General features: G+C 40.5%; 1 protein-coding gene across 1 annotated transcript; it reads right to left on the minus strand.

The window, feature by feature from the left end:
* Window positions 1-23,509: 23,509 nt before the first annotated feature.
* LOC132680215 (olfactory receptor 2V2) lies at window positions 23,510-24,457 on the minus strand. The gene has a single exon (XM_060634008.1). It carries the CDS (start codon window positions 24,455-24,457, stop codon window positions 23,510-23,512), a length of 948 nt encoding a protein of 315 aa, XP_060489991.1.
* Window positions 24,458-24,668: the final 211 nt, after the last annotated feature.

The raw sequence follows: 24,668 nt of genomic DNA on the forward strand, positions 1-24,668 counted from the left end.
CCCCCCCCAAGTCCCTGGCAACCACTAATCTACTTTCTGTTTCTATGGATTTGCCTCTTCTAGATATGTCATATAAGTAGTCATAAAATATGTGGCCTTTATGTCTGGCTTGTTTCACTTGGCATAATGTTTTTGAGGATTATTCATATTGTATTATGTATCAGTTAGTTCTTTTCATGGCTGCATAATATTTCACTGTATGGATATACCACATTTTGTTTATCCTTTCACTTTTTGACTATTATGAATAATACTACTATGAACATTTGTGTATAAGTTTTTAAGTGAACGTATGTTTTCCATTTTGGGGGGTATATATACCTACATGTGGAATTGCTGGCTATAGTATAGTTTAGCATAGTATAAACTCTATGTTTGACATTTTGGTATAGCAAAGTTAAGCTTACAATCTAGCAATTCCACTCCTACCATTTATTTATGTGAGATTTCCAGAAAAGGCACATTCATAGAGACAGATAGCAGATAAGTAGGGTCTGGGCCTGAGGGTGCAAGCCAGGATTGACTGAAAATGGACATGCAGGAAATGTTTATGGTAATAGAACTGTTGTAAAAATGGATTCAAATAATGGTCGTGGAACTCTGAACATTGACTAAAAAATCATTAAACTGTACACTTAACAATGAGTGTTTTTTTTTTAGTTATAAAGTAATCTCTACACCCAATGTGGAGCTCAGACCTACAACCCTGAGATCAAGAGTCAACATGCTCCACCAACTGAGCCAGCCAGGGTATCCCAACAATGAGTAAATTTTATTGCATGAAAATTATACCTCAATAAAACTGTTATGAAATGCTAAAACAAAACAGAAAAACTAAACTACAAGAAAGCAGTTGTTTCCCAGGGAATGGCACAGGTGACAATTGTAGTGTTCAAAATGATTTCAGTGATGCAGAGACATCCTTACTGTTTATGTAATGCTTTAATGTAGTTTAGAAGACATGTAGCTTATGTCTTGAAAATTGAACTTATTGATAGTACTACTTGTGCTGAAGCTAAAGTAGTTATAGAAGTAATAAAGATATAAGTAAATTTAAAGAAATCCCAATTAAATGAAGGAGGTGAGTGGCCATTGCAAGACCAGAGAAGTTGAATGGGGGTGATAGAAATCACCCAATCCAAAATTGCCAAAATGGAAAATTTGCCATGGGATAAATTTACGAAAGGAAAATGCATGTCATAGAAATGAAGTGTGGATGCATAAAATGATCAAATTTATTTATTTGTTTGTTTATTTATTTATTTATTTATGAGAGTGTGTGAGAGCAAGGCAGAAGGGTAGAAAGAGAGAGAGAGAGAGAGAGAGAGAGAGAGAGAGAATCTTAAGCGGGCTCCACACTTGGCACAGAGCCCAATGCAGGGCTGGATCCCATGAACCTCGGATTGTAACCTGAGCTGAAATCAAGAGTCCAGTGCTCAACTGACTGAGCCACCCAGCTGCCCCTAAAATGAATGAATTTATGGTGACAATAAGTCCACCCCGTGGTGTGTCAGAATGAGGGTGAGGGTGGAGGGGGGACTTTCACCTTTATTTCCTGTATCTGTCTTTTTAAATTAAAAAAAAAAGGTTGGGGTGCCTCAGTTGGTTAAGAGCCCTACTTCGGCTCAGGTCATGATCTCGTGGTTTGTGAGTTCGAGCCCCCTGTCGGGCTCTGTGCTAACAGTTCAGAGCCTGGACCCTGCTTCAGATTCTGTGTCTCCTCTGCCCCTCCCATGCTCATGCTCTGTCTCTGTCTCTCAATAATAAATAAACGTTAAAAAAATTTTAAAAATAACTAATAAAAAAGCTTTTGTTTATGAGCACTCAGGGGTGTGGAGCAGTTGTGGTGTTGAGTATGTGTGATCTCTCAGTGTCAGGGTGGTCCAGGGCAAGTAAGGCTTCATTTGGAGGTCCTGGGTTCCTCATCTAGAGAAAGGATGATAGTAGCACCTTTCTTATAGGGTGGTGAGGAGGGTTGAAGGAGTTAGTGTGTGCAAAGCACAAGTCAGGACTGAGAAATGCTTACTGAATCATCAGGTGTGTCAAGGAAGACACTGTTTAGGCCCACGGGATACAGCAGGGAGGAAAGGAGGCAGAAGGAACCTGCTGACCAGCATTTATAGGCTGGGAGGAGGAACAATGGAAGATACAATATGCAGACCAAAAAGAATGAAGAGTGCTCAGTGATGGCGGGGCGGGTAGGAGGGGGACATCTAAGGTCTGACCAGATCAGAAGGGTAGGGTAAGACAAAAGGTAGAGAGGCTGGGGGTGCTGGGCTGAGGCTAGTGTGATTATCAACAACAATAATGATAGTAAGAAAAAAATAAAAGTGTTGGGAGTTGGCCCATTTCTTGCAGCCTAAACTGTTTTTCTCTTAACTGAGAGAGTATATGTAAAGCAGGTTGCTCAGAGCCTGGCATTCTTGAAGCTGTTTTAGGAGCTTCTGAAGTGGCATATGACGCCCAAGAGGGTTGAGGTCACCTGTTCCTCAGGCCTCAAATCCCTACCCACCACCCCTCCCCCCCAGTTCCTTCTGCATCCTGCCTCCCTCCAGGGCTCATTAATGCCAAAGTTTCTAACAGGTGTGCTGCCAGGGAGGCAAGCATCTCTCAGGAACCATAACAAGGCCCTTGGTTATGCCAAGAAACTTACTGGGCCTGCAAGTCTGCTAGAGGGAGTAGATGTAAGCAAGTGTGTCAGCTGTTCCCAGTGGGAGAGGACCCAGAGCCTCCAGCTGGCGTGAAGCCAGATGTCTTTGGCAACAGCTCCAGGGAAACCTGCCAGGGCTCCAAAGGCGAAGTGAAGCATTACTGTGCCCACTGCAGGAACAGGAACTGTCCTTTTCTGCTAGATCCTTCCTTTGCTGGCCAGAATGATCCCTCAGCATTCCTTACTTGGCCCAGACCCCACAGCCCTTACTTCTCTCCTGGATGGGCTCTTTAATGGGGGCATAACCTTGGTCATCCACTCTTGGTGTTGTTCTAGGGATGAGAGGGAGTTTGGTGTGTTCATTGGTTTCCAAAACTTAACTGAATGTAAGTACTGTGTCTTACTTACTGTGTAAGTACAGGATAGAATGAAGCAGATGCCAAAAGAGGGACAGAGAAGATACTGAAGGAGTGGGGGGAGTGACATCTTCCACCTGGGGACTCCAGGCAGCTTTCTGGAGAAGGTTTCAGACCAACTCCCTATGTACTCACTTCATCTGACCTGAAGGTGGGTACTGGGCTCAAAGTTTCCTCAAAGTTTCCCTTGGGCCTTGCCATATTCTAGGACTGTACCTGAAAGTACTGAGGTCTCTTGAGAAAGTGACTTTTGTTCACCAGTACTCTAGCTCAGCACAGAGGCAGAGTCCAGACTTGGAGGGACCCATCATAAGTCCAGCATCCAGGGTAAAACCAGATTGGCTTGGTCACTGACCATACGGAAATCCATGAGAATTCAGTTCCAGGAATGCATGGTTCTGAGAGGCCATAGGCAGAGCCTAGAGCATGGAGGGAGGACCTGCTCTGTGACATGAGCCTGTCACACCTATCTGAGTCTGTTTTCACATCTGTAAAATAAGAAGGTAGAATGGGGTGATCTTAAAAGGTCTCTTCTGACTCCAAAATACCTCATTTTCATGGCATTTTTATTTGTCCTGTTTCCAACATCTTTGCTGAATATCCTGCCCATTATCAGGGTGGGTTAAGGCCAAGATAAAGAGTATATTTTCTGGGCTTCTTTTATTACAGTTAGATAAGGTGACCCATGTGACATATGATAGGGTACCCATCCCCAAATGCTTCCCAAGTACCCCTTCCTGGGATTGTTCTTCCTATCTAATTGATCCCTGGAGCTCTTGGCCTGGACCTGGGACATAGTAGGAGTTCAGAGAAAGAGCTGTTTGTTCTCAGAGCTCTTCCAACCACTGGCTTCCCTGCCCTGGGTTGGGACAAAGCTGATAATTGTCTCAGGAGGACCCATAGGGGTATCCTTGAAGACAGGGAGAACATGAGAAGACTGGGCTCCCACTCATTCCCATTATGAGAGAGTCAGGGTGAGTTTGCCAAAAAAGTCCTTCTCATCAGTCAATCCTCAAAGGCAAGAATTCAAGGAAAGAAAATGAATGGTGTAAAGTGCCCTGGTGAACAGGAGAGAATAACATGTAGAGGTTATTTTGTCAAATGCCTACCGCGTACCCTGCTTCCAATGTTCACAAGTGAGGAGACCAGGAAAATACTAGGCTAATCATGGGCCACCTCTATCCTCCAGCCTCTACAAGGATGAGGTCGTGGGAATGTTTCTTATCTGGGTCATAACTGACCTCTTTCCTTCCTGATCACCTGCCTCTAGGACCTGATTTAAAAACACCTGTTTGGGACTTCATGCCCAAAGCTGATTAGACTCCTCAGTTCATTTCTGTTCCAGCTTCATCTGTGCAAGCTCTTTCTCTAGTTTTTAAATTTATTCACTTCTTCAAATTCAGTTATTTATTCTCTGTTATGCTCATGGCCCACCCACTTCCCTCCCCTGACATTTCTGACATGTTAGCATGTTTGTAGGTTAATCTGGGGTGCCTGGATTTGTAACATGTGAAAATGGCATGTGCCTTCAATCTTTTCCCATTTCTCCCCTTTCCTGTGTGTGTCTTTCAGCTTTTCCACATGGCTGCCCACCCCCAGTGATGCTGAAGATCCTGGTTCCCACCCCACCCTGGAGGATTTCTTGGTGGCATGTACCAAGGAGAGAGTTTGAGCGGTCACTGTCTACCATGAAGCCCCAGCTCGTGCTCATTTTTTCAGACCTGACTTGCCAGTCTGGTTCCAGCCCATTGTGAAACTGAATAAAAGAAACTTAATTTAAAATGGAGTGGGGAGGGGCGCCTAGGTGGCTCAGTGGGTTGAGTGTCTGACTTTGTCTCAGGTTATGATCTCACAGTTCACTAGTTTGAGCCCTGCATCGCTCTAACTGTTGTCAACACAGAGTCCGCTTTGGATCCTCTGTCCCCGCCCCCCCCCCCCCCCCACCTCACTGCCCCTCCCCTGCTCACACTCTCTCTCAAAAATAAATAAACATTAAAAGCAATAAACAAAAAACAAACAATAATTAGTCAGAAAGACAAATATCATATGACTTCACACATATGAAGACTTTTAGATACAAAACAGATGAACATAAGGCAAGGGAAGCAAAAATATAAAAAAACAGGGAGGGGGAAAAACATGAGAGACTCTTAAATATGGAGAACAAACAGAGGGTTACTGGAGGGGTTGTGGGAGGGAGGATGGGCTAAATGGGTAAGGGGCATTAAGGAATCTACTCCTGAAATCATTGTTGCACTATAGGCTAACTAACTCAAATATAAATTTAAAAAATAGTTAAATAAAAATTTAAAAAAATTAAAACTAAAATTATAACATCAAAAGAAAAAAAACCCCAAATAAATAAAATGGAGAGGGGAGGCCAGAAGGGGGCGCTCTCACGTGCCACCAGTCCTGGTCCATAGACTCCAACAGGAAGATAAGTACCTTGCATTCCCAGCAAGAAGCCTACTTTACCACTCCCGTAGGTGGAAGGAAAAATTTCTCCTTGTCCAGCAACAAGCTCAGACAATAGGAAAATACCACAACTCAGCCAATGAGAAACCATTACCACCTTGAACTCTTGTTTTCTTCCAATGGATTTTCATTCAAAGCAGTCCCTCCCAACTTCTCATTACTCTCTACAGTAAGATTCCTCTCCTTTGATCTTGGGACTTAACTATGGCTTTTTCTATAGCTTGCTTGCCCTAAATCACAATTCTTCTGCTATTCCTGAATAAATCCTTTTTTTTTTTTTTCCTGGCAAAATGACTGGCTGCTTACTTTTAAGGTTGACACCACAGTCCCAGCTGGCTACTTTTCTCACACATTTGGAACCTCAGTTGACTGGCCATTTGCCTCACTATTCCCCTGCGCACTTTCCCTTCCTTCTAGAATGGCCTCTCCATTCTGTGCCCCTTATGTGGGGTTATCCAAAGCCTCTACAACCTTCTGAGCTTGGGGACTCTGACAGGCTAAAGTATTTGTGGGTGACTCACACCATTTCCTTCCTGCAGTTGTCTTTGTGGGATGGTGAATTTGAGCTGCTAATGGCAGGATGATATTTATTTTACTTTGTTTTATAGTATGTGAAGGGTTGTATGTAACTCTTAGGTACTAGCTCAGGACCACACACAGAAAGAACCAAATAGACTAGACTTTTCTGGATGGCCCTGGAAGGGGGGTGCTGGGAGTAAATATGCCTGCTCCATAGAAAGGCCCAGAATTGTCCTGCCAGGTTGCCCTAGGTATAGTAGGTCTCCAGCCCTGTGGACTTCTGATAGCTACCACAGTAGGTCTTCAGGAGGTACGTGGACATACTGTAGTCCCAAGAAACTCAGGAATAATGGTGGCTCTTGGGTGGGGAGAGGAGAGGTCATCTCATTAGGAACTCTCAGCAGCATTTGGAAGTTTCTCCATTCCAGCCCCTTGCTCACCAGCTTACCCTGGCCAGGATCCTTGGTTTGGCTTTTGAGATTCCAACAATTGTGACTCATCCTCTCTGCCTGCATGTTTCCTACTACCCTTCAAAGTGCCCATTCCACCAAGTCCCACCACACCCATCTTTATAAACCAGCATGCCTTTGCTAAGATTAATAACAATAGGCAAGAACTAACACCTAGTCTTGCTATGTACTGGGCCCGTGCTTCACAGACTTCACTCATATTACTGCTAGAGCAACCTTCTGAAGTAGGTACTACTATCCCCATTTCACAGAGGAGAACACTGATTTACAGAGAGGCTAGGAAGCTTGTCCAGGGAAGAAGACAGGAAAGATGGTATAGTCTGGACTCCCTTTTCCTCTTTCTTTCACCAATGACTAGATTTATTTTTCTAGGCCTAGTTCCAATGGCTACGAAAGCCTCTCTAGCTAGCAGGCTAATGTGAATAATAACGCTTTACACAAAAACCCAACAATCCTATTTCTTGTGTCTAATCTCACCTTTACTTTTTTGATGAAACGACCCATGATTTGCATTTATTCACGAAAACAAAACTAAAACTAAAACACCCCCCCCCCCCCCCCCCCCAACTGGTACCCACGATTTATTGTCTGGCCTGTTTGGGTTCTTGGCTCTCTGCTGCCCTCTGTTGGCTGCTTGTTTTCCTGAGCGGAGAAGGGAAATCTCTGATCCCAACTAATGCACAAGGGCAGATGTTTGTTTTCCAAGGGTCAGATTATGGGGTAAAGTGTGAATATGACAGATACGATCCTGGTTTTTAATTTTTAATGAACTACTTTAATAAACTAAAACACAAACAGTCTGAAACTTCACGTGTAAAATAATTTTTATAGTCATTAAAAAAATTGATCTGGTTATGATGAAGATTTGCTATACATGTGCCCCAAAGTCCCCCAGTGAGCTGAACTGGAAACTTGGTGGGAAAGGAATTGATAAGGGCAAAACCCAGTGGCCTATGAGTCTTTTTAACTGTTTATTAAGAAAATTTCAAGCATACACAAAAATTATCTCAAACTCTGATGTTTGTCCTAAGCCAGATTCTTATTTCCTTTGTTCTCCCATTTTCATGTATATTTTCTTTCTCTCTCCCTCTCCCTCATTTCCTTATTTTAGCAAACTTCTAAGTTTGGAGTTGTGCACAGTGAGACTAGTTATGAGATTATTACAACTAATTTCAGTTAGTTGATTGAATCGTGTGTCTGAACATGAGGGCAATCCTATGGGAACATTTTGTAACCTAGAACTCACCACATTTCTGGGTCCTAAGTATTTAGCAGGTATTTTTCAATTGAAAACCTGGTCCTTGTCCAAGGAAATGAATTAAAGACACAAGATCTATGCCAAGAAATGCAAGTAAAATGAAATAGAAATCTCTTATCACCAGCAGAGGCAAAGACTGTAAAACGTGTTTGGGTGATTGTAGTGCAAATTCCTGCCTTAATGGATTTGGCTAAATTGTTATCTGAATTTTCTTCCAGTCTAGAGGTCCTATGATTATAGATAGTCTGGTTGACACATCCAAGATACTTATGATTGAGGGGTGTAAAATCCTGGAGAGATGAGTTGACATGGGTTTAAGCAGGGAATGCTTCCTGGAAGAGGAGACTTTGGATCAAATTGAAATTTGGACAAAGCAAAAAGAGGGATAAAAATGAAGAGTATAACTAGAAAGACACTTAATATTATATAACTTAAAACTAATTTGGTACCTGGGCCCTATATAAGTGGCTATCAGTAGATGATCAGTAGAATAAATTATGGCCCGTCCACACAGTGAAAAACATTGCACCTCTTGAAAAAAATGAAGGGAACTTGTAATAGTGGTTGATTTTGGAGGTCAACCAGGCGGCAGGAGGAAGAAGTAAAAAGGAGACACACTTTTCACTATGTATACTTTCCTATGTTTTGGATTTGTTACCTTTTAAAAATGCACATGGTAATTTACTTTAGTAATTAATTTGGAGAAATATAGGCAAAGAATGGAGTGTTTCATAGACAAAGCAAAGACTCTTCTTTTACTATAATTAATCCATAAATGATTATCAAAGACAAAATGCACTCAATAGTTAAAGAGTTGATTTTATTCAAGCTATTGTAATAGGGAAAACATTTGGTGATGAGGGAAGTCTCAAAGAAGAGGAGGGAAACTTAAGGTTTATAAAACTAGGAAGTTCACCAAGGAAGGGTAGGGGCAGGTTTTATCTTAGACTGTGTGAGAGCAGGATTGGTCTTTTGTGGTTAGCTCCTTAACCATTTCTGGAAACCCAAAGGGTGGTGGGATTTCTTAACCATTCCTGTTTTTATCTGTCTATCTATGTATTCCACCACAGGGCTTGAACTCACAACCCTGAGATCAAGATCTTATCTGAGATTAAGAGTCTGATTAAGAGTCTAACCAACTGAGCCACCCAGGAGCCCCTACTGTCCTGTTTTTAGGCAACACAAGGCTCATTAACTATCTCACCCAGTCTCATGGCTTTAAATATCATCTATATTCTGAGTTAAAATTACCACAAATTTGGAAATAATCTGGAGGATGAATACATATTCTTTTAATGTTATTGTTTCACAGGCTCACACCCAAGTTATAAATACCATAGGGGAGTATTCCCATGTTTGTCATTGCTATTTACTATTTGATTAGAGCCCAAGCACTGTGAGTTTACATCATTAACTTGTAAATTTCTGTCTGATGGAAAAGATTTAATTAATTACCCTGAGGACATTAACCAGTTTTGTACCTAACCTTGCAGTTTTATTTGATCATTCCTTTATTAGATTGCTTATAAATCCCAACTTCTCGAGTGCTTTTGAACCAACTTTACCATATTATTGTTTGCTTCATTAATCAGTATAAGTTGAATAAAATCTTTGACACATATTTATTTTATTTTATTTATTTTAAAAAAAATTTTTTTAATGTTTATTTATTTTTGAGACAGAGAGAGACACAGCATGAGCAGGGAAGGGGCAGAGAGAGAGGGAGACACAGAATGTGAAGCAGGCTCCAGGCTCTGAGCTGTCAGCACAGAGCCTGACGCGGAGCTCGAACTCACGAACTGTGAGATCGTGACCTGAGCTGAAGTTGGACGCCCAAACGACTGAGCCACCCAGGCGCCCCAACACATATTTATTTTATATTTGTACAAGGTTCAGGTTTTTACCTTTAAAAAATTTTTGTTGCTTGTGTGAACTCACTTGAGAGAACAGATACACTTTGCTGAAGAAGTGCACCTCATGGACTGTCTAAACCCAAGTATGTCAAGTATATGTCATGTGGGAACCCAGAATGCTTCCTGAAGCGTTAAGAAATTTATTTTACTGTGTCTCTTTTTCTTTTCTGGTGTTGTGTGTTTGTGTCCTGTTTTCATTTCTGGTTACTGGTCAAGTTTGGTTCAGGCTCTGTGCAGACATAGTAGATAATTATTCCCTTTTGTTGGCAGCAGTTATTGAGTCTGGATTCATGGTTTGAGTGGTGATGATGTCTGTCAGATGCAGACATCTGCATTTATTGTTGAGTTTGCAATTTACTACCTGGTTTAAGCCCAAACACTGGGGAGGGCCATGTTAATTTATGGGTTTGTGTCCAGTGAAAAACATGATTGCAAAGGCCTGATTTATTGCCTGATAAGACATTAAACACTTTTATATTATGGAATCTTATTTGAACATGATTTTATTTTTATTTTTATTTATTTTATTATATTTTAAAATTCCAGTATAGTTAACATACAATGTTATATTAGTTTCAGGTGTACAACACAGTGATTCAACAATTCCATACAACACCCAGTGAATGATTTTTTAAATATTGTTGGATTTGGTTTGCTAATATTTTCTTGAGGATTTTTGCACCTATGCTTATCAGAGATACTAGCCTGTAGTTTTGTTGTTTTTTTTTTTTGAGTCTTTGTCTGGTTTTGGTATCAGGGTAATGCTGGCCTCATAGAATGATTTTTGGAAGCTTTACTTCCTCTTCTATTTTTGAAATAGTTTGAGGAGAAGAATAGGTATTCTTTAAATGCTTTAAATGCTTGGTGGAAATTGCCTGTTAAGGTGTCTGGCCCTGGACTTTTGTCTTTTGGGAGTTTCTTTATTACTGATTCAATTTCATTGCTGGTAGTTGGTCTGTTCAAATTTTCTATTTCTTCCTGATTCAGTTCTGTCTATGTCTCTAAGAATTTAGCCATTTCTTCTAGGTAATCCAATTTGTTGGCATATCATTTTTCATAATATTTTCTTATAGTTATTTGTATTTCTGTGGTGTTGGTTGTTATTTCTCCTCATTCATTTGTAATTTTGTATTTGCGTCCTTTCTCTCTCTCTTTCTTTTCTTTTTTTTTCTTTCTTTCTTTTGTTCTTTCTTTCTTTCTTTCTTTTTAAATGAGTCTGGCTAATTTTGTTAATCTTTTCAAAGAATCAACTCCTGATTTCATTGATCTGTTCTATAGTTGTTTTAGTTTCTATTTCATTTATTTTTCCCTAATCTTTATTATGTCCTTCCTTCTATCAGTTTGTTGTTGTTATTTTTCTAGCTTCTTCAGGTGTAAGGGTAGATTGTTTATTTGAAATTTTTGTGGCTTTTGAGGTAGGCCTGTATTGCTATAAACTTTCCCCTTAGAACAGGTTTTGCTGCATCCCAATGATTTTGACCATTGTGTTTTCATTTTTATTTGTTTCCATGTACTTTTTAAATTTTTTATTTGATTTCCTCAATGTTATTTAACCTCCACGTATTTGTGTCTTTCCAGATTTTTTCATGTGGTTGATTTCACGTTTCATAGCATTGTGGTCAGAAAAGAAGTAAGGTATGATTCAATTGTCATGAATTTGTTGAGGCCTGGTTTGTGACCTAGTATGTGATCTATTCTGGGGACTGTTCCATGTGCAATTGAAAAGAATGCATATTCTGCTGTTTTAGGATGGAATATTCTGAATATATCTGTTAAGTCCATCTGGTCCAGTGTGTCATTTAAAGCCTTTGCTTCCTTGTTGATTTTCTATTTAGATGATCTGTCCATTGATGTAAGTGGGGCATAAACATCCCTTACTACTTCTGTATTATTATTGGTTAGTTCCTTTATGTTTGTTATCAACAGTTTTATATATTTGGGTGCTTCCATGTTGGGTTCATAAATATTTATAATTGTTATATCTTCTGTTGAATTGTCCCCTTTATAATTATATAGTGTCCTTTAGTGTCTCTTATTACAGTGTTTATTTTAAAGTCTATTTTTCTGATATAAAGATTCTTAACCTGGCTTTCCTTTGACATCCATTTGCATGATAAATGTTTCTTCATCCCCTCACTTTCTTTTTTCTCTTTTTTTATTTAAATTATTTATTTATTTATTTATAAATGTTTTTATTTTATTTTTGAGACAGAGAGAGACAGAGCATGAGCAGGGGAGGGGCAGAGAGAGAGGGAGACACAGAATGTGAAGCAGGCTCCAGGCTCTGAGCAGTCAGCACAGAGCCTGACATGGGGCTCGAACTTACAGGCTGTGAGATCATGACCTGAGCTGAAGTCGGATGCTTAACCGACTGAGCCACCCAGGCACCCTAAGTCTTGTATTTTAAAAAATTATTTATTTATTTATTTATTTATTTATTTATTTATTTATTGTGAGAGAGAGCATGAATGGGGGAGGGACAGAGAGAAAGGAACAGTGAGAATCCCAAGCAAGTTCCATGCTGTCAGTGCAGAGCCCAACGTGGGGCTTGATCCCATGAACTGTGAGATCATGACCTGAGCTGAAATCAAGACTCAGATGCTTAACCAACTGAACCACCTACGTGCCCCCTGAGTTTTGTATTTTTATCCATTCTGTCACCCTATGTCTTTTGATTAGAGCATTTAGCCCATTTAAATTCAAGTTAATTATTTATAGATATGTATTTATTGCCATTTTGTTACTTGTTTTGTGGTTGTTCCTGAAGATTTTCTCTGGCCCTTTCTTGTCTTTCATATTTTGCTGATCTTCTTTTTTTTTATGCTTATTCATTTTGAGAGACATAGAAAAAGAGAGTGGGGGAGGGGCAGAGAGAGAATACCAAGCAAGCTGCATGCTGTCAGCACAGAGCCCAGCACAGGACTTGATCCCACAAACCCTGAGATCATGAGCTGAGCCAAAAATCAAGAATTGGACACTCAGCCAACTGAGTCACCCAGGTGCCCCCTTGCTGATTTTCTTTAGTGACATATTTGGATTCCTTTCTATTTACTTTTTGTATATATATTAGTGTTTTTTGATATGGGGTTACCATTAGGTTTGTCTAAAACCTCTTCTGCACTAGCAGTCTATATTAAGTTGATGGTCATTTAAGTTTGAACCCATTCTTATCTCTTCTCCCCATGTTTTAGGTATATGTAGTATATTTTACATCCTCTTCTGTGAGTTCCTTGACTGATTTTTACTGTTTTTGTGTGTCCTATCTGTATACTGTCACTTTTGGTCTCTCCTTTCCACTCAAAGAGTCTCCCTTTTTTCTTTTAAGTTTTTATATAAATCCCAGTTAGTTAACATATAGTGTAATATTATTTCAGGTATACAATATAGTGATTCAACACTTCTGTACAACACCTGGTGCTGGTAACAACAAGTGCACTCCTAATTCCCATTACTTAACCCAACCCCTCCACCCACCTCCCCTCTGGTAACCATCAGTTGTTCTTTATAGTTAAGAGTCTGTTTCTTGGTTTGCCTCTCTCACAGAGCATTCCATTTGTGTGTGTGTGTGTGTGTGTGTGTGTGTGTGTGTGTGTTATTGTCAAATTGGCTAACATATAGTGTGTAAAGTGTGCTCTTGGTTTTTGGGGTAGGTGATGGGGTTCATCACTTACATACAACACCCAGTGCTTATCCCAACAAGTGCCCTCCTCAATGCCCATCACCTGTTTCCCCCTCTCCTCCACTCCCCATCCACCCTCAGTTTGTTTTCTGTACTTAAGGATCTCTTATGGTTTGTCTCCCTCCCTCTCTGTTTGTAGCTACTTTTTCCCCCATTTCCCTTCCCCCATGGTCTTCCATTAAGTTTCTCAAGATCCACATAGGAGTGAAAACATATGGTATCTGTCCTTCTCTGACATACTTATTTCACTCAGCATATTACCTTCCAGTTCCATGCACGCTGCTGCAAATGGCCAGATTTCATTCTTTCTCATTGCCAAGTAGTATTCCATTGTATATATAAACCACATCTTCTTTATTCATTCATCAATTGACAGACACCTTGGGCTATTTACATATCTTGGCTATTATAGATAATGCTACTATAAACATTGGGGGGCATGTATCCCTTTGAATTAGTATTTTTGTATTTTTTGAGTAACAAAGGAGCTGGCAGGCACCATTTTTCTCGCCAACCACCCAGCATAAACACATGCCATCAGTGGGTACCAGCTAGGTGCCAACACTCACTGACCCATTAACTTGCTAACACAGCCACATACCCTCCCTGTGCTTTGGTGGATCTACCTCCTCCAGCAGACCTGCTTTACTCCTGGTGCTGTGGGTCCCCCTCCAATACTCTCTTGACCAGAGACCGTCCAAAGCGAACCACAAGCTTGGCAGTGTGCAAGTAGGCCTGACATGTGCCAACACCACTCCAAAAAGACTCCTGCTCCAAGGAGAGGGGAAAATCTCCACACACTAGTCAGATGGAGGCCCCAGCAAGGGCCCTGTACACCAATGAAAGCTTCTCAGTGGACAATACACAGAAAGCCCCCTGCAGTTTGGTGTTACTATACCTCGCAAACACCTGGTCTGCCTCAACTCAAGCTAAGGCAGTTCTAGACTGGCCCACTAACACCACAGGGATCACACAGCCCACAAGAGGTAAAGAACCATTGCAGATGACTGGACTGAAGGAAAAAGTGGCTCAGCCACAACAGCAGGATGCATGCAACACATAGGACACAACCCTGAATGCCAGATTCAGGCTAACAGGGAGCATTGCACTTCAGGGCATTACAAAATCTCATCCTCATAAAGCCACTACTTTAAAGAGCAGGAGACTTAGCTGACTTTCCTAACCCACAGAAACAGACAGAGAGACTCAGGCAAAATGAAGAGATAGAAGAACATGTACCAAATGAAATAACAAGACAAAATCAAGCAAGAAGGGTGCCTGGGTGGCTCAGTCAGTTAAGTGCCCACCTCTTGATTTCAGCTCAGGTCATGATCTCACAGTTCATGAGTTCAAGGCGAGCCCTACATAAGGCTCTGCACTGACAGTGTGAAGCCTGCTTGGGATTCTCTTTCTCTGCTCCTCCCCCACTCATACATATGTGCTCTCTCTCTCCTCCCTCTCCCCTCCCTCAAAATAAATAAACATTCTTTAAAAATCACAGCAAGAGTCTCCCAACCATTTCTGTCCTTCCAGAACATGCTCTGAGATGTGTAAACTATGTCCTTCCATATGCCCTACGTGTTTTTCAAACTGTGACTTCTTTACTGCATCTCCATGGGCTGTTTTTTGTGCTGTCTCTTTAGGGGCAAGACTGTTTTCTCTAACCCTCTTGCTTCTCCCAGAGCCAAGCCCATTGATTTTTAAAATTGCAGGTTTTTCCCTGATGATGAGCGGCATTTCATGTGCCTGTTGGCCATCTGGATGTCTTCTTTGGAAAAGTGTCTATTCATGTCTTCTGCCCATTTCTTCATTGGATTATTTTTTTTTTGGGGGGGTGTGGAGTTTGGTGAGTTCTTTATAGATTTTGGATACTAGCCCTTTATCCGATATGTCATTTGCAAATATCTTTTCCCATTCTATGAGTTGCCTTTTAGTTTTGTTGGTTGTTTCCTTTGCAGTACAGAAACTTTTTATTTTCATGAGGTCCCAATATACAAATCAAAGCCACACTGAGATACCACCTCACACTAGTCAGAGTGGCTAAAATGAACAAATCAGGAGACTATAGATGCTGGCGAGGATGTGGAGAAACAGGAACCCTCTTGCCCTGTTGGTGGGAATGCAAACTGGTGCAGTCACTCTGGCAAACAGTGTGGAGGTTCCTCAAAAAATTAAAAATAGAACTACCCTATGATTCAGCAATAGCACTGCTAGGAATTTACCCATGGGATACAAGAGTGCTGATGCATAGGGGCACATGTACCCCAATGTTTATAGCAGCACTTTCAACAATAGTCAAAATATGGAAAGAGCCTAATGAATGGATAAATAAGATGTGGTTCATATATGCAATGGAATACTACATGACAATGAGAAAGAATGAAATCTGGCCATTTGCAGCAACGTGGATGGAACTGGAGGGTATTATGCTAAGTGAAATAAGTCAGTCAGAGAAAGATACCATATGTTTTCACTCATATGTGGATCTTGAGAAACTTAACAGAAGTCCATGGGGGAGGGGGAGGGGGAAAAGTTACAAACAGAGAGGGAGGGAGGCAAACTGTAAGAGAACAATACAAAGAACAAACTAAGAGTTGATGGGGGGTGGGGGAGAGGGGAAAGTGGGTGATGGGCATTGAGGAGGCCACTTGTTGGGATGAGCACTGAGTGTTGTATGGAAGCCAATTTGACAATTAATTATATTAAAAAAATAAATAAAATTGCAGGTTTTAATTCCCGCTCTTTGTAAGAACTTACAAAATCTGGCCACTCTCCTTTTCAATGTCAATCATCTTCTCTGTGTAGGTTCCTTGATGTGATAGTCTGTTTCTCTCCCTTCTCTATATCAGCAGGAGATCCTATAGGTACATTTAAACTTCCCACTCTGTGCCTTTCTACCCCCTTCAACGTGACCTCTTCTCTACATTTAGTTGTGGAGTTTGTTCTGCCAGTCTTTGGGTCATTTTCTGGGTTATTTACACTGATGTGAGTGTTATCTAGTTGTATACGTGGGACGAGGTGAACTTAGGGTCCTCTTACTCCACCATCTTCCCAGCAATCCATTCTTTGATTTCTCAAAATAAATTTTCTGATGGCCTGTATAAACCCCCTTTGCTCATGGAACTACCTTTACTGTTTGAGTTTCCCATTAATTAATGAATTGCATAAAATCTCTGACACATGTTCATTTGATACTGAATGAGAATTGGGTTTTTTAAACACTTTTTAATGTTTATTTGTTTTTGAGAGACAGAGAGACAAAGTGTAGTGGAGTAGGGGCAGAGAGGGAGACACAGAGTTCCAAGCAGGTTCCAGGCTCTTAGCTGTCAACACAGAGTCTGAAACGGGGCTTGAACTCATGAACCATGAGATCATGACCTGAGTCAAAATCCGGCATTTAATTGACTGAACCACCCAGGTGCCCCTAATATTTTTTTAATGTTTATTTACTTTTGAGAGAGACTGAGAGGGACAGAATGCAAGCAGGGGAGAGGCATAGAAAGAAGGAGACACAGAATCTGAAGCAGGCTTCAGGCTCTGAGATGTCAGCACAGAGCCTGACACAGGGCTCAAACCCACAAACTGTGAAATCATGATCTGAGCCAAAGTTGGCCGCTTAACTGACTGAGCCACCCAGGCACCCTGTGAATATTGTTTTTAATGATGAAAAAACAAAACTTTTACAACCCCATACAGAAAAGAAATATATGATTCAATCTTCCCTTTATTTAAAAGTTTTTAGTTATGAATTAAGAGCAAACATTTTTAAACATCCGATGACAGAAATGGTAAATGAAATTATTCAGAAAGGAAGACCCTTACTTCTCAAAAAGAAAAGGGAGATGACCCAAATAGACAAAATCATGATTGAAAATGGAATTATTACAAGCAATCCCTCAGAAATGCAAGCAATTATCAGGGAATACTATAAAAAATTATGTGCCAACAAACTGGACAACCTGGAAGAAATGGACAAATTCCTAAGCACCCACACACTACCAAAACTCAATCAGGAGGAAATAGAAAGCTTGAACAGACCCATAACCAGGGAAGAAATTGAATCAGTCATCAAAAATCTCCCCAAAAATAAGAGTCCAGGACCAGATGGCTTCCCTGGGGAATTCTACCAGACATTTAAAGCAGAGATAATACCTATCCTTCTCAAGCTGTTCCAAAACATAGAAAGGGAAGGAAAACTTCCAGTCTCATCCTATGAGGCCAGCATTACTTTGATTCCCAAACCATAGAGAGACCCAGCAAAAAAAGAGAACTACAGGCCAATATCCCTGATGAATATAGATGCAAAAATTCTCAGCAAGATACTAGCAAATCGAATTCAACAGCATATAAAAAGAATTATTCACCATGATCAAGTGGCATTCATTCCTGGGCTGCAGGGCTTGTTCAACATTCGCAAATCAATGTATGTGATACATCACATTAATAAAAGAAAAGACAAGAACCATATGATCCTGTCAATCGATGCAGAAAAAGAATTTGACAAAATTCAACATCCTTTCTCAATAAAAACCCTCAAGAAAGTCAGGATAGAAGGAACATACTTAAACATCATAAAAGCCATTTATGAAAAGCCCACAGCTAATTTCATCCTCAATGGGGAGAAACTGAGAGCCTTCCCCCTGAGATCAGGAACATGACAGGGATGTCCACTCTCACCAATGTTGTTTAATATAGTGTTGGAAGTTCTAGCATCAGCAATCAGACAACAAAAGGAAATCAAAGACATCAAAATTGGCAAAGATGAAGTCAAGCATTCACTTTTTGCAGATGACATATTATACATGGAAATGCCAATACGCTGCACCAAAAGTCTGCTAGAAATGATACGTGAATTCAGCAAAGTCTCAGGATAAAAAATTAATGTACAGACATCAGTTGCATTCTTATACACTAATAATGAAGCAACAGAAAGACAAATAAAGAAACTGATCCCATTCACAATTGCACCAAGAAGCATAAAATACCTAGGAATAAACCTAACCAAAGATGTAAAAGATCTGTATGTTGAAAACTATAGGAAGCTTATGAAGAAAGTTGAAGATGATATAAAAAAAAATGGAAAAACATTCCGTGCTCATGGATTGGAAGAATAAATATTGTTAAAATGTCAATACTACCCAAAGCTATCTCCACATTCAATGCAGTCCCAATCAAAATTGCACCAGCATTCTTCTCGAAGCTAGAACAAGCAATCCAAAAATTTGTATGGAACCACAAAAGACCCTGAATAGCCAAAGTAATTTTGAACAAGAAGACCAAAGCGGGAGGCATCACAATCCCAGACTTTAGCCTCTACTACAAAGCTGTAATCATCAAGACAGCATGGTATTGGCACAAAAACAGACATATAGACCAATGGAATAGAATAGAGACTCCAGAATTGGACCCACAAAAGTATGGCCAACTAATCTTTGACAAAGAAGGAAAGAATATCCAATAGAAAAAAGACAGTCTCTTTAACAAATGGTGCTGGGAGAACTGGACAGCAACACGCAAAAGAATGAAACTAGACCACTTTCTTACACCATACACAAAAATAAACTCAAAATGGATAAAGGACCTGAATGTGAGACAGGAAACCATCAAAACCCTAGAGGGGAAAGCAGGAAAAAACCTCTCTGACTTCAGCCGCAGCAATATCTTACTTGACACATCCCCCAAAACAAGGAAATTAAAAGCAAAAATGAACTATTGGGACCTCACGAAGATAAAAGTTTCTGCACTGCAAAGGAAACAATCAACAAAACTAAAAGGCAACTGACAGAATGGGAAAAGATATTTGCAAATGACGTATGAGACAAAGGGCTAGTATCCAAAATCTATACAGAACTCACCAAACTCCACACTTGAAAAACAAATAACCCAGTGAAGAAATGGGCAGAAAACATGAATAGACACTTCTCTAAAGAAGACATCCGGATGGCCAACAGGCACATGAAAAGATGCTCAACGTCGCTCCTCATCAGGGAAATACAAATCAAAACCACACTGAGATACCACCTCACGCCAGTCAGAGTGGCTAAAATGAACAAATCAGGAGACTATAGATGCTGGAGAGGATGTGGAGAAATGGTAACCCTCTTGCCCTGTTGGTGGGAATGCAAACTGTTGCTGCTGCTCTGGAAAACAGTGTGGAGGTTCCTCAAAAAATTAACAATAGATCTACCCTACGACCCAGCAATAGCACTGCTAGGAATTTACCCAAGGGATACAGGAGTGCTGATGCATAGGGGCACTTGTACCCCAATGTTTATAACAGCACTTTCAACAATAGCCAAATTATGGAAAGAGCCTAAATGTCCATCAACTGATGAATGGATAAAGAAATTGTGGTTTATGTACACAATGGAATACTACATGGCAATGAGAAAGAATGAAATATGGCCTTTCGTAGTAACGTGGATGGAACTGGAGAGTGTCATGCTAAGTGAAATAAGCCATACAGGGAAAGACAGATACCAAATCTTTTCACTCTTATGTGGATCCTGAAAAACTTAACAGAAGACCATGGGGGAGGAGAAGGAAAAAAAAAAAGGTTATAGAGGGAGAGAGCCAAACCATGAGAGACTCCTAAAAACTGAGAATAAACTGAGGGTTGAAGGGGGGTGGGAGGGAGGGTAGGGTGGGTGATGGGTATTGAGGAGGGTACCTTTTGGGATCTGCACTGGGTGTTGTATGGAAACCAATTTGACAATAAATTCATATTAAAAACACATGAAAACTGAGAACAAACTGAGGGTTGATGGGGGGTGGGAGGGAGGGGAGGGTGGGTGATGGGTATTGAGGAGGGCACCTGTTGGGATGATCGATGGGTGTTGTATGGAAACCAATTTGACAATAAATTTCATATTAAAGAATAAAATAAAATAAAATGTTCATACAAAAAAATAGAAAGGAAGGCCCTTAATGAAAACATCCTAACCAATGACACCAGGAAGAGCGGGGGAGTCAGGAGGGCAGGTCCCATCTAGAGCCTTATGCCCTTGGAGAGCAGAATTCACCAAGCGAGGGCTGCTCTGATTAGTCAGGTAGGTCTGCAACAGGGTGTCAGTGAAGGAAAGCCAGTGCACCTCCATATTCTTGAAGGAAATGGGACTGAAACAGAAGGAGGGACCTAAGAAAGGGAGAGAAGAGAAATTTCCAAGAGAAAAGTCTTGTGTGGTGAATACTCCAGAATCTCCTCAAATCCCATGAAAAAGGGTGTTAACTGAGGTATTATGGGCACTGCAAATATTTCCACAAGCAGGAAATAATGCCTCTCACAAAGGCTGTGTAAAGGTTTTGAAGAAATGCTAAGATTGTTTAAATGAGGAATGAGCAATGAGGAAACAGAGTCTCACTGGTGGAAGAAACACTCACTGAGCCAGGTCCAGCGCCCAGCTGAGAGGTTTTATTCCCTGACACGCCTATTTGCACCCACTGTTCTTCACTCTGTTGAGATTAAGGAAAGTTGCTCGTATTTTCACAAATCCTTGGAGACCTCTCCTCTGTCACATCTCTGTCCCCAGTGTCTGGCAATTAAATTCCAAGGGAAGGGAACCTCCTGCAAAGTACTCTGCGGATCTCAGGTGCTCCAACAAACAGACTCTGTCTCAGGGAGAGGTGGAGAGGACTCAGGAATGAGGGTAAGGTAAGGGACTTAAATTGTCTGAGCCCAAGTGTCCTTGCCTGTAAGAGGCATATAATAGTGTTCACAAAATGTTTGTAGTGAAATTAAAGTGAATAGACAATCTAAAGTTGCCTCCCCATGGTAGGTCCTAAGAATTGTAGTTACTATTAGAGTTGCTGCCCTCCATTCTTTTCAAGCCTGAAAACTGAGCAAATGACTTCCTGTGGTTTAGTCCAACTTCCAGAACCCAAATAGTCCTCTCTTTTTTTCCCTGCATGCAACAAAGAATATTTTTTCCCAGAAAAAGATAGTTTTATTACAAATGTGTCCATAAGCTGTACAGAGTTTAAATGGATGGATAAAAAATAACACCTATAACTTAAATATAGATATTTGAAAATATATTTTCAAATAAATTAAAATTCTGGCATTTATATTCCAAACATAACTTCCCATGGGAAAACAGTGTACTGAGTTTTCCTGTTACAGAAACTGAAGTGATAAAAAGTGGCTAATTTTGCTGGAGGATTATATAGAGAGCACTTTCCTGTATATTTCTTACGTGCCAGACAATAAATGAGTCTTTACCCCTTTCCCCAAGAATCCCAAAGACTTTGCACTTTATTCTTTAAAGAATATAAAGACTTCAATAAATCTGTGTAGAGTTCTTGGTCACAAAAATAATCTATTAAAAAATGAGCAGAAGACACGAACGGACATTTCTCCAAAGAAGACATACAGATGGCAAACAGACACATGAAATTATGTTCATCATTACTTACCAATGGGAAATGCAAATCAAAATTATAATGTGATATCATCTCACATCTGTCAGAATGGCTAAAATCAACAATACAAGAAACAACAGGTGTTGGTGAGGATGTGGAGATAAAGGAACACTCTTGTACCATTGGTGGGAATACAAATTGGTGCAATCATTCTGGAAAACAGTAAGGAGGTTCCTCAAAAAGTTGAGAGCATTTGTTGGGATGAGCACTGGGTGTTGTATGTAAGTGATGAATCATGGGCATCTACTCCTGAGGCCAAGAGCACACTGTATACTCTGTATATTAGCTAATTTGACAATAAATTCAATGAAAAATAAGTTAAAAGTAGAATTACCTTATGATTGAGCAACTGCAGCACTAGGTACCTGCCCCCAAAATACAAAAATACTAATTCAAAGGGATACATGCCCCCCAATGTTTATATCAGCATATCTACAATAGCCAAGATATAGGAGCAGCCCAAAAGTCCATCGATAGAGGAATGGATAAAGATGTGGTATATATAAATGAAATTCTATTCAGCCATAAAAAAGAAAGACATCTTGCCATTTGCAATGACATTAATGGAGCTAGAAAATATAAAGCTAAGCGAAATAAGTCAGTCAGAGAAAGACACATATCATATGATTTCACTCATATGTGGAATTTAGGAAATTAAACAAACAAGCAAAAGAAAAAAAAACAAATCAAGAAACAGACTCTTAGAGAAATCAAGAAACACTCTTAACTATAGAGAACAAGCTGATAGTTACGGGGGTGGTGGTGGTGGTGGATGAAATAGATGATGGGGATTAAGGAGTGCACTTGTGATGAGCACAGGGTAATGTATGGAAGTGTTGAATTACTATATTGTACACCTGAAACTAATGTAACACTGCACATGAACTAACTGGAATTAAAAACTTAAAAAGCCAAAAACCCCCACTTATATGTTAAAAAAAGTTTCCCAGTTCCAGACGTCAAGGGAGAGCACTCTCTAAAGAGAATTTTATAAGCTTGTTTTTCATCTAAGACACTAGTGTGAGACCTTATATAAATCAGAGACAAATGGTACCTATATATACACATATGGAACATAGTATGTTGCCTGGAATACAGTAGGTTCTGAATTCAATGGTAGAGATTAGCAGTAAGCGTTAAGAAATTAAGCTCAGGGCTGCCTCTGATAGAGAATAATTCCAGTTTTAAATAATAAGTGCTAATGATTCCAATGACTTACTTCTGCACAGTGCTTGAATTTACAAAGTCCTATATTCCAGTGTAATGTATTTTAAAAGTGAATTAACTCACAAAATACTGGGCTACAAAAAAAGCTGGTTTTTCACTAGACATAGAGAGGGTTTAGGGTTTAAAAAGACATCCCCCAGCCTTCAGGTGTTATGATCATCACCATTTTTATTTCATTTTATTAAACATTTTTAATGTTCATTTATTTATTTTGAGATACAAAGAGAGAGAGAGAGAGAGAACAGTTGGGGAGGGCAGAGAGAGAATCTCAAGCACAGAGCTGGAGGTGGGGCTTGATCTCATGAACTAGTGAGATCATGACCTGAGCTGATAATCAACAGTTGGACACCTAACCAACTGAGCCATCTAGGTGACCCTGATCATCACTATTAATGAGGAAACAGAGCCTCACACAAAGATTATTTACCCGAATTTACAGAACAAGGAGATGATACTGCCAGACACAGGATGCCCTGTGTTGTGTTCAGTGCTGGCTGCTAATCCTGCAATGGTCCAGCCCCTTCCTTAGGGCCCTCATCACATCGCGGTTTCTCAAGCTATAAATGAGGGGGTTGAGCATAGGAGTAAGGACTGTGTAGAAAATAGAGACCATCTTGTCATGACTAGGCACCCGGTAGCGCCGAGGCCTCAGGTAGATGAACATGGCTGCCCCATAGAAGAGGGAGACAGCTGTTAGGTGAGAGGAACAGGTGGCCAGAGCCTTCTTGCCTGCCTGAGCAGAGCGCATGAGGAGCACAGCCCTCAGGATGAAAGCATAGGAGGCCACGGTGATTGAGAAGGGAAGAAACAGCATGAAGACACAGCAAGCATATATCACGTTCTCAAAAATGGATGTGTCTATACAGGCTAGTTTCAACAAGGAAAGCATCTCACAAAAGAAGTGGTTCACTTCTCTCAAGCCACAGTATGGGAAAGTCATTACTACCACCATCTGTATCACACCATCTATTATCCCAAAGGCCCAGGAGCTCCCAACAATTTGAAGACAGACCCTCTGACTCATGAGGACAGGATAGTGAAGTGGGTGGCTAATGGCTACATAGCGGTCATAAGCCATGAATCCCAGCAAGAACCCTTCAGATCCCACAAGACACACAAAGAGGCCAATTTGTATGCCACAACCCACAAAGGAGATGGACTTCCCGCCAGTCAGGAAATTGACCACCATCTTCGGCACATTGGTACAGACCAATATGAGGTCCATGAGGGAGAGCTGACTGAGGAAGAAGTACATGGGTGTGTGAAGTTGAGGATCTCCATAGATGAGGAAGAGGAGGAGGACATTACCACAGAGGGCCACTGTGAAGACCACCATAACAACAGAGAAGAGGACAAGGTCAGTTGGACTGTGAGAAAAAATGCCCAAGAGGATGAAGTCATCTGTGGATGATTGATTCAACCATATCTCCATGGTTTAGTTGATGTTTCTGGTCACCTAACAGTGTGGACAAAAAATATTGGATTGACTGATATTTCTATATTACCTCTGCATTCTACATCTTCAACCACCTGTTTTGTTTGTAACTCACGAAACTTTAACAACATAAGCTTTGAGACATAGGAAGGACACTCCTTCATATTTCCATCTAACAGCAATAAAAGTCATCCTAGTTTATAGCATG

Source organism: Panthera onca, chromosome A1 (genome assembly GCF_046562875.1).
Source record: "Panthera onca isolate mPanOnc1 chromosome A1, mPanOnc1 haplotype 2, whole genome shotgun sequence".
Lineage (NCBI taxonomy): Eukaryota > Metazoa > Chordata > Mammalia > Carnivora > Felidae > Panthera > Panthera onca.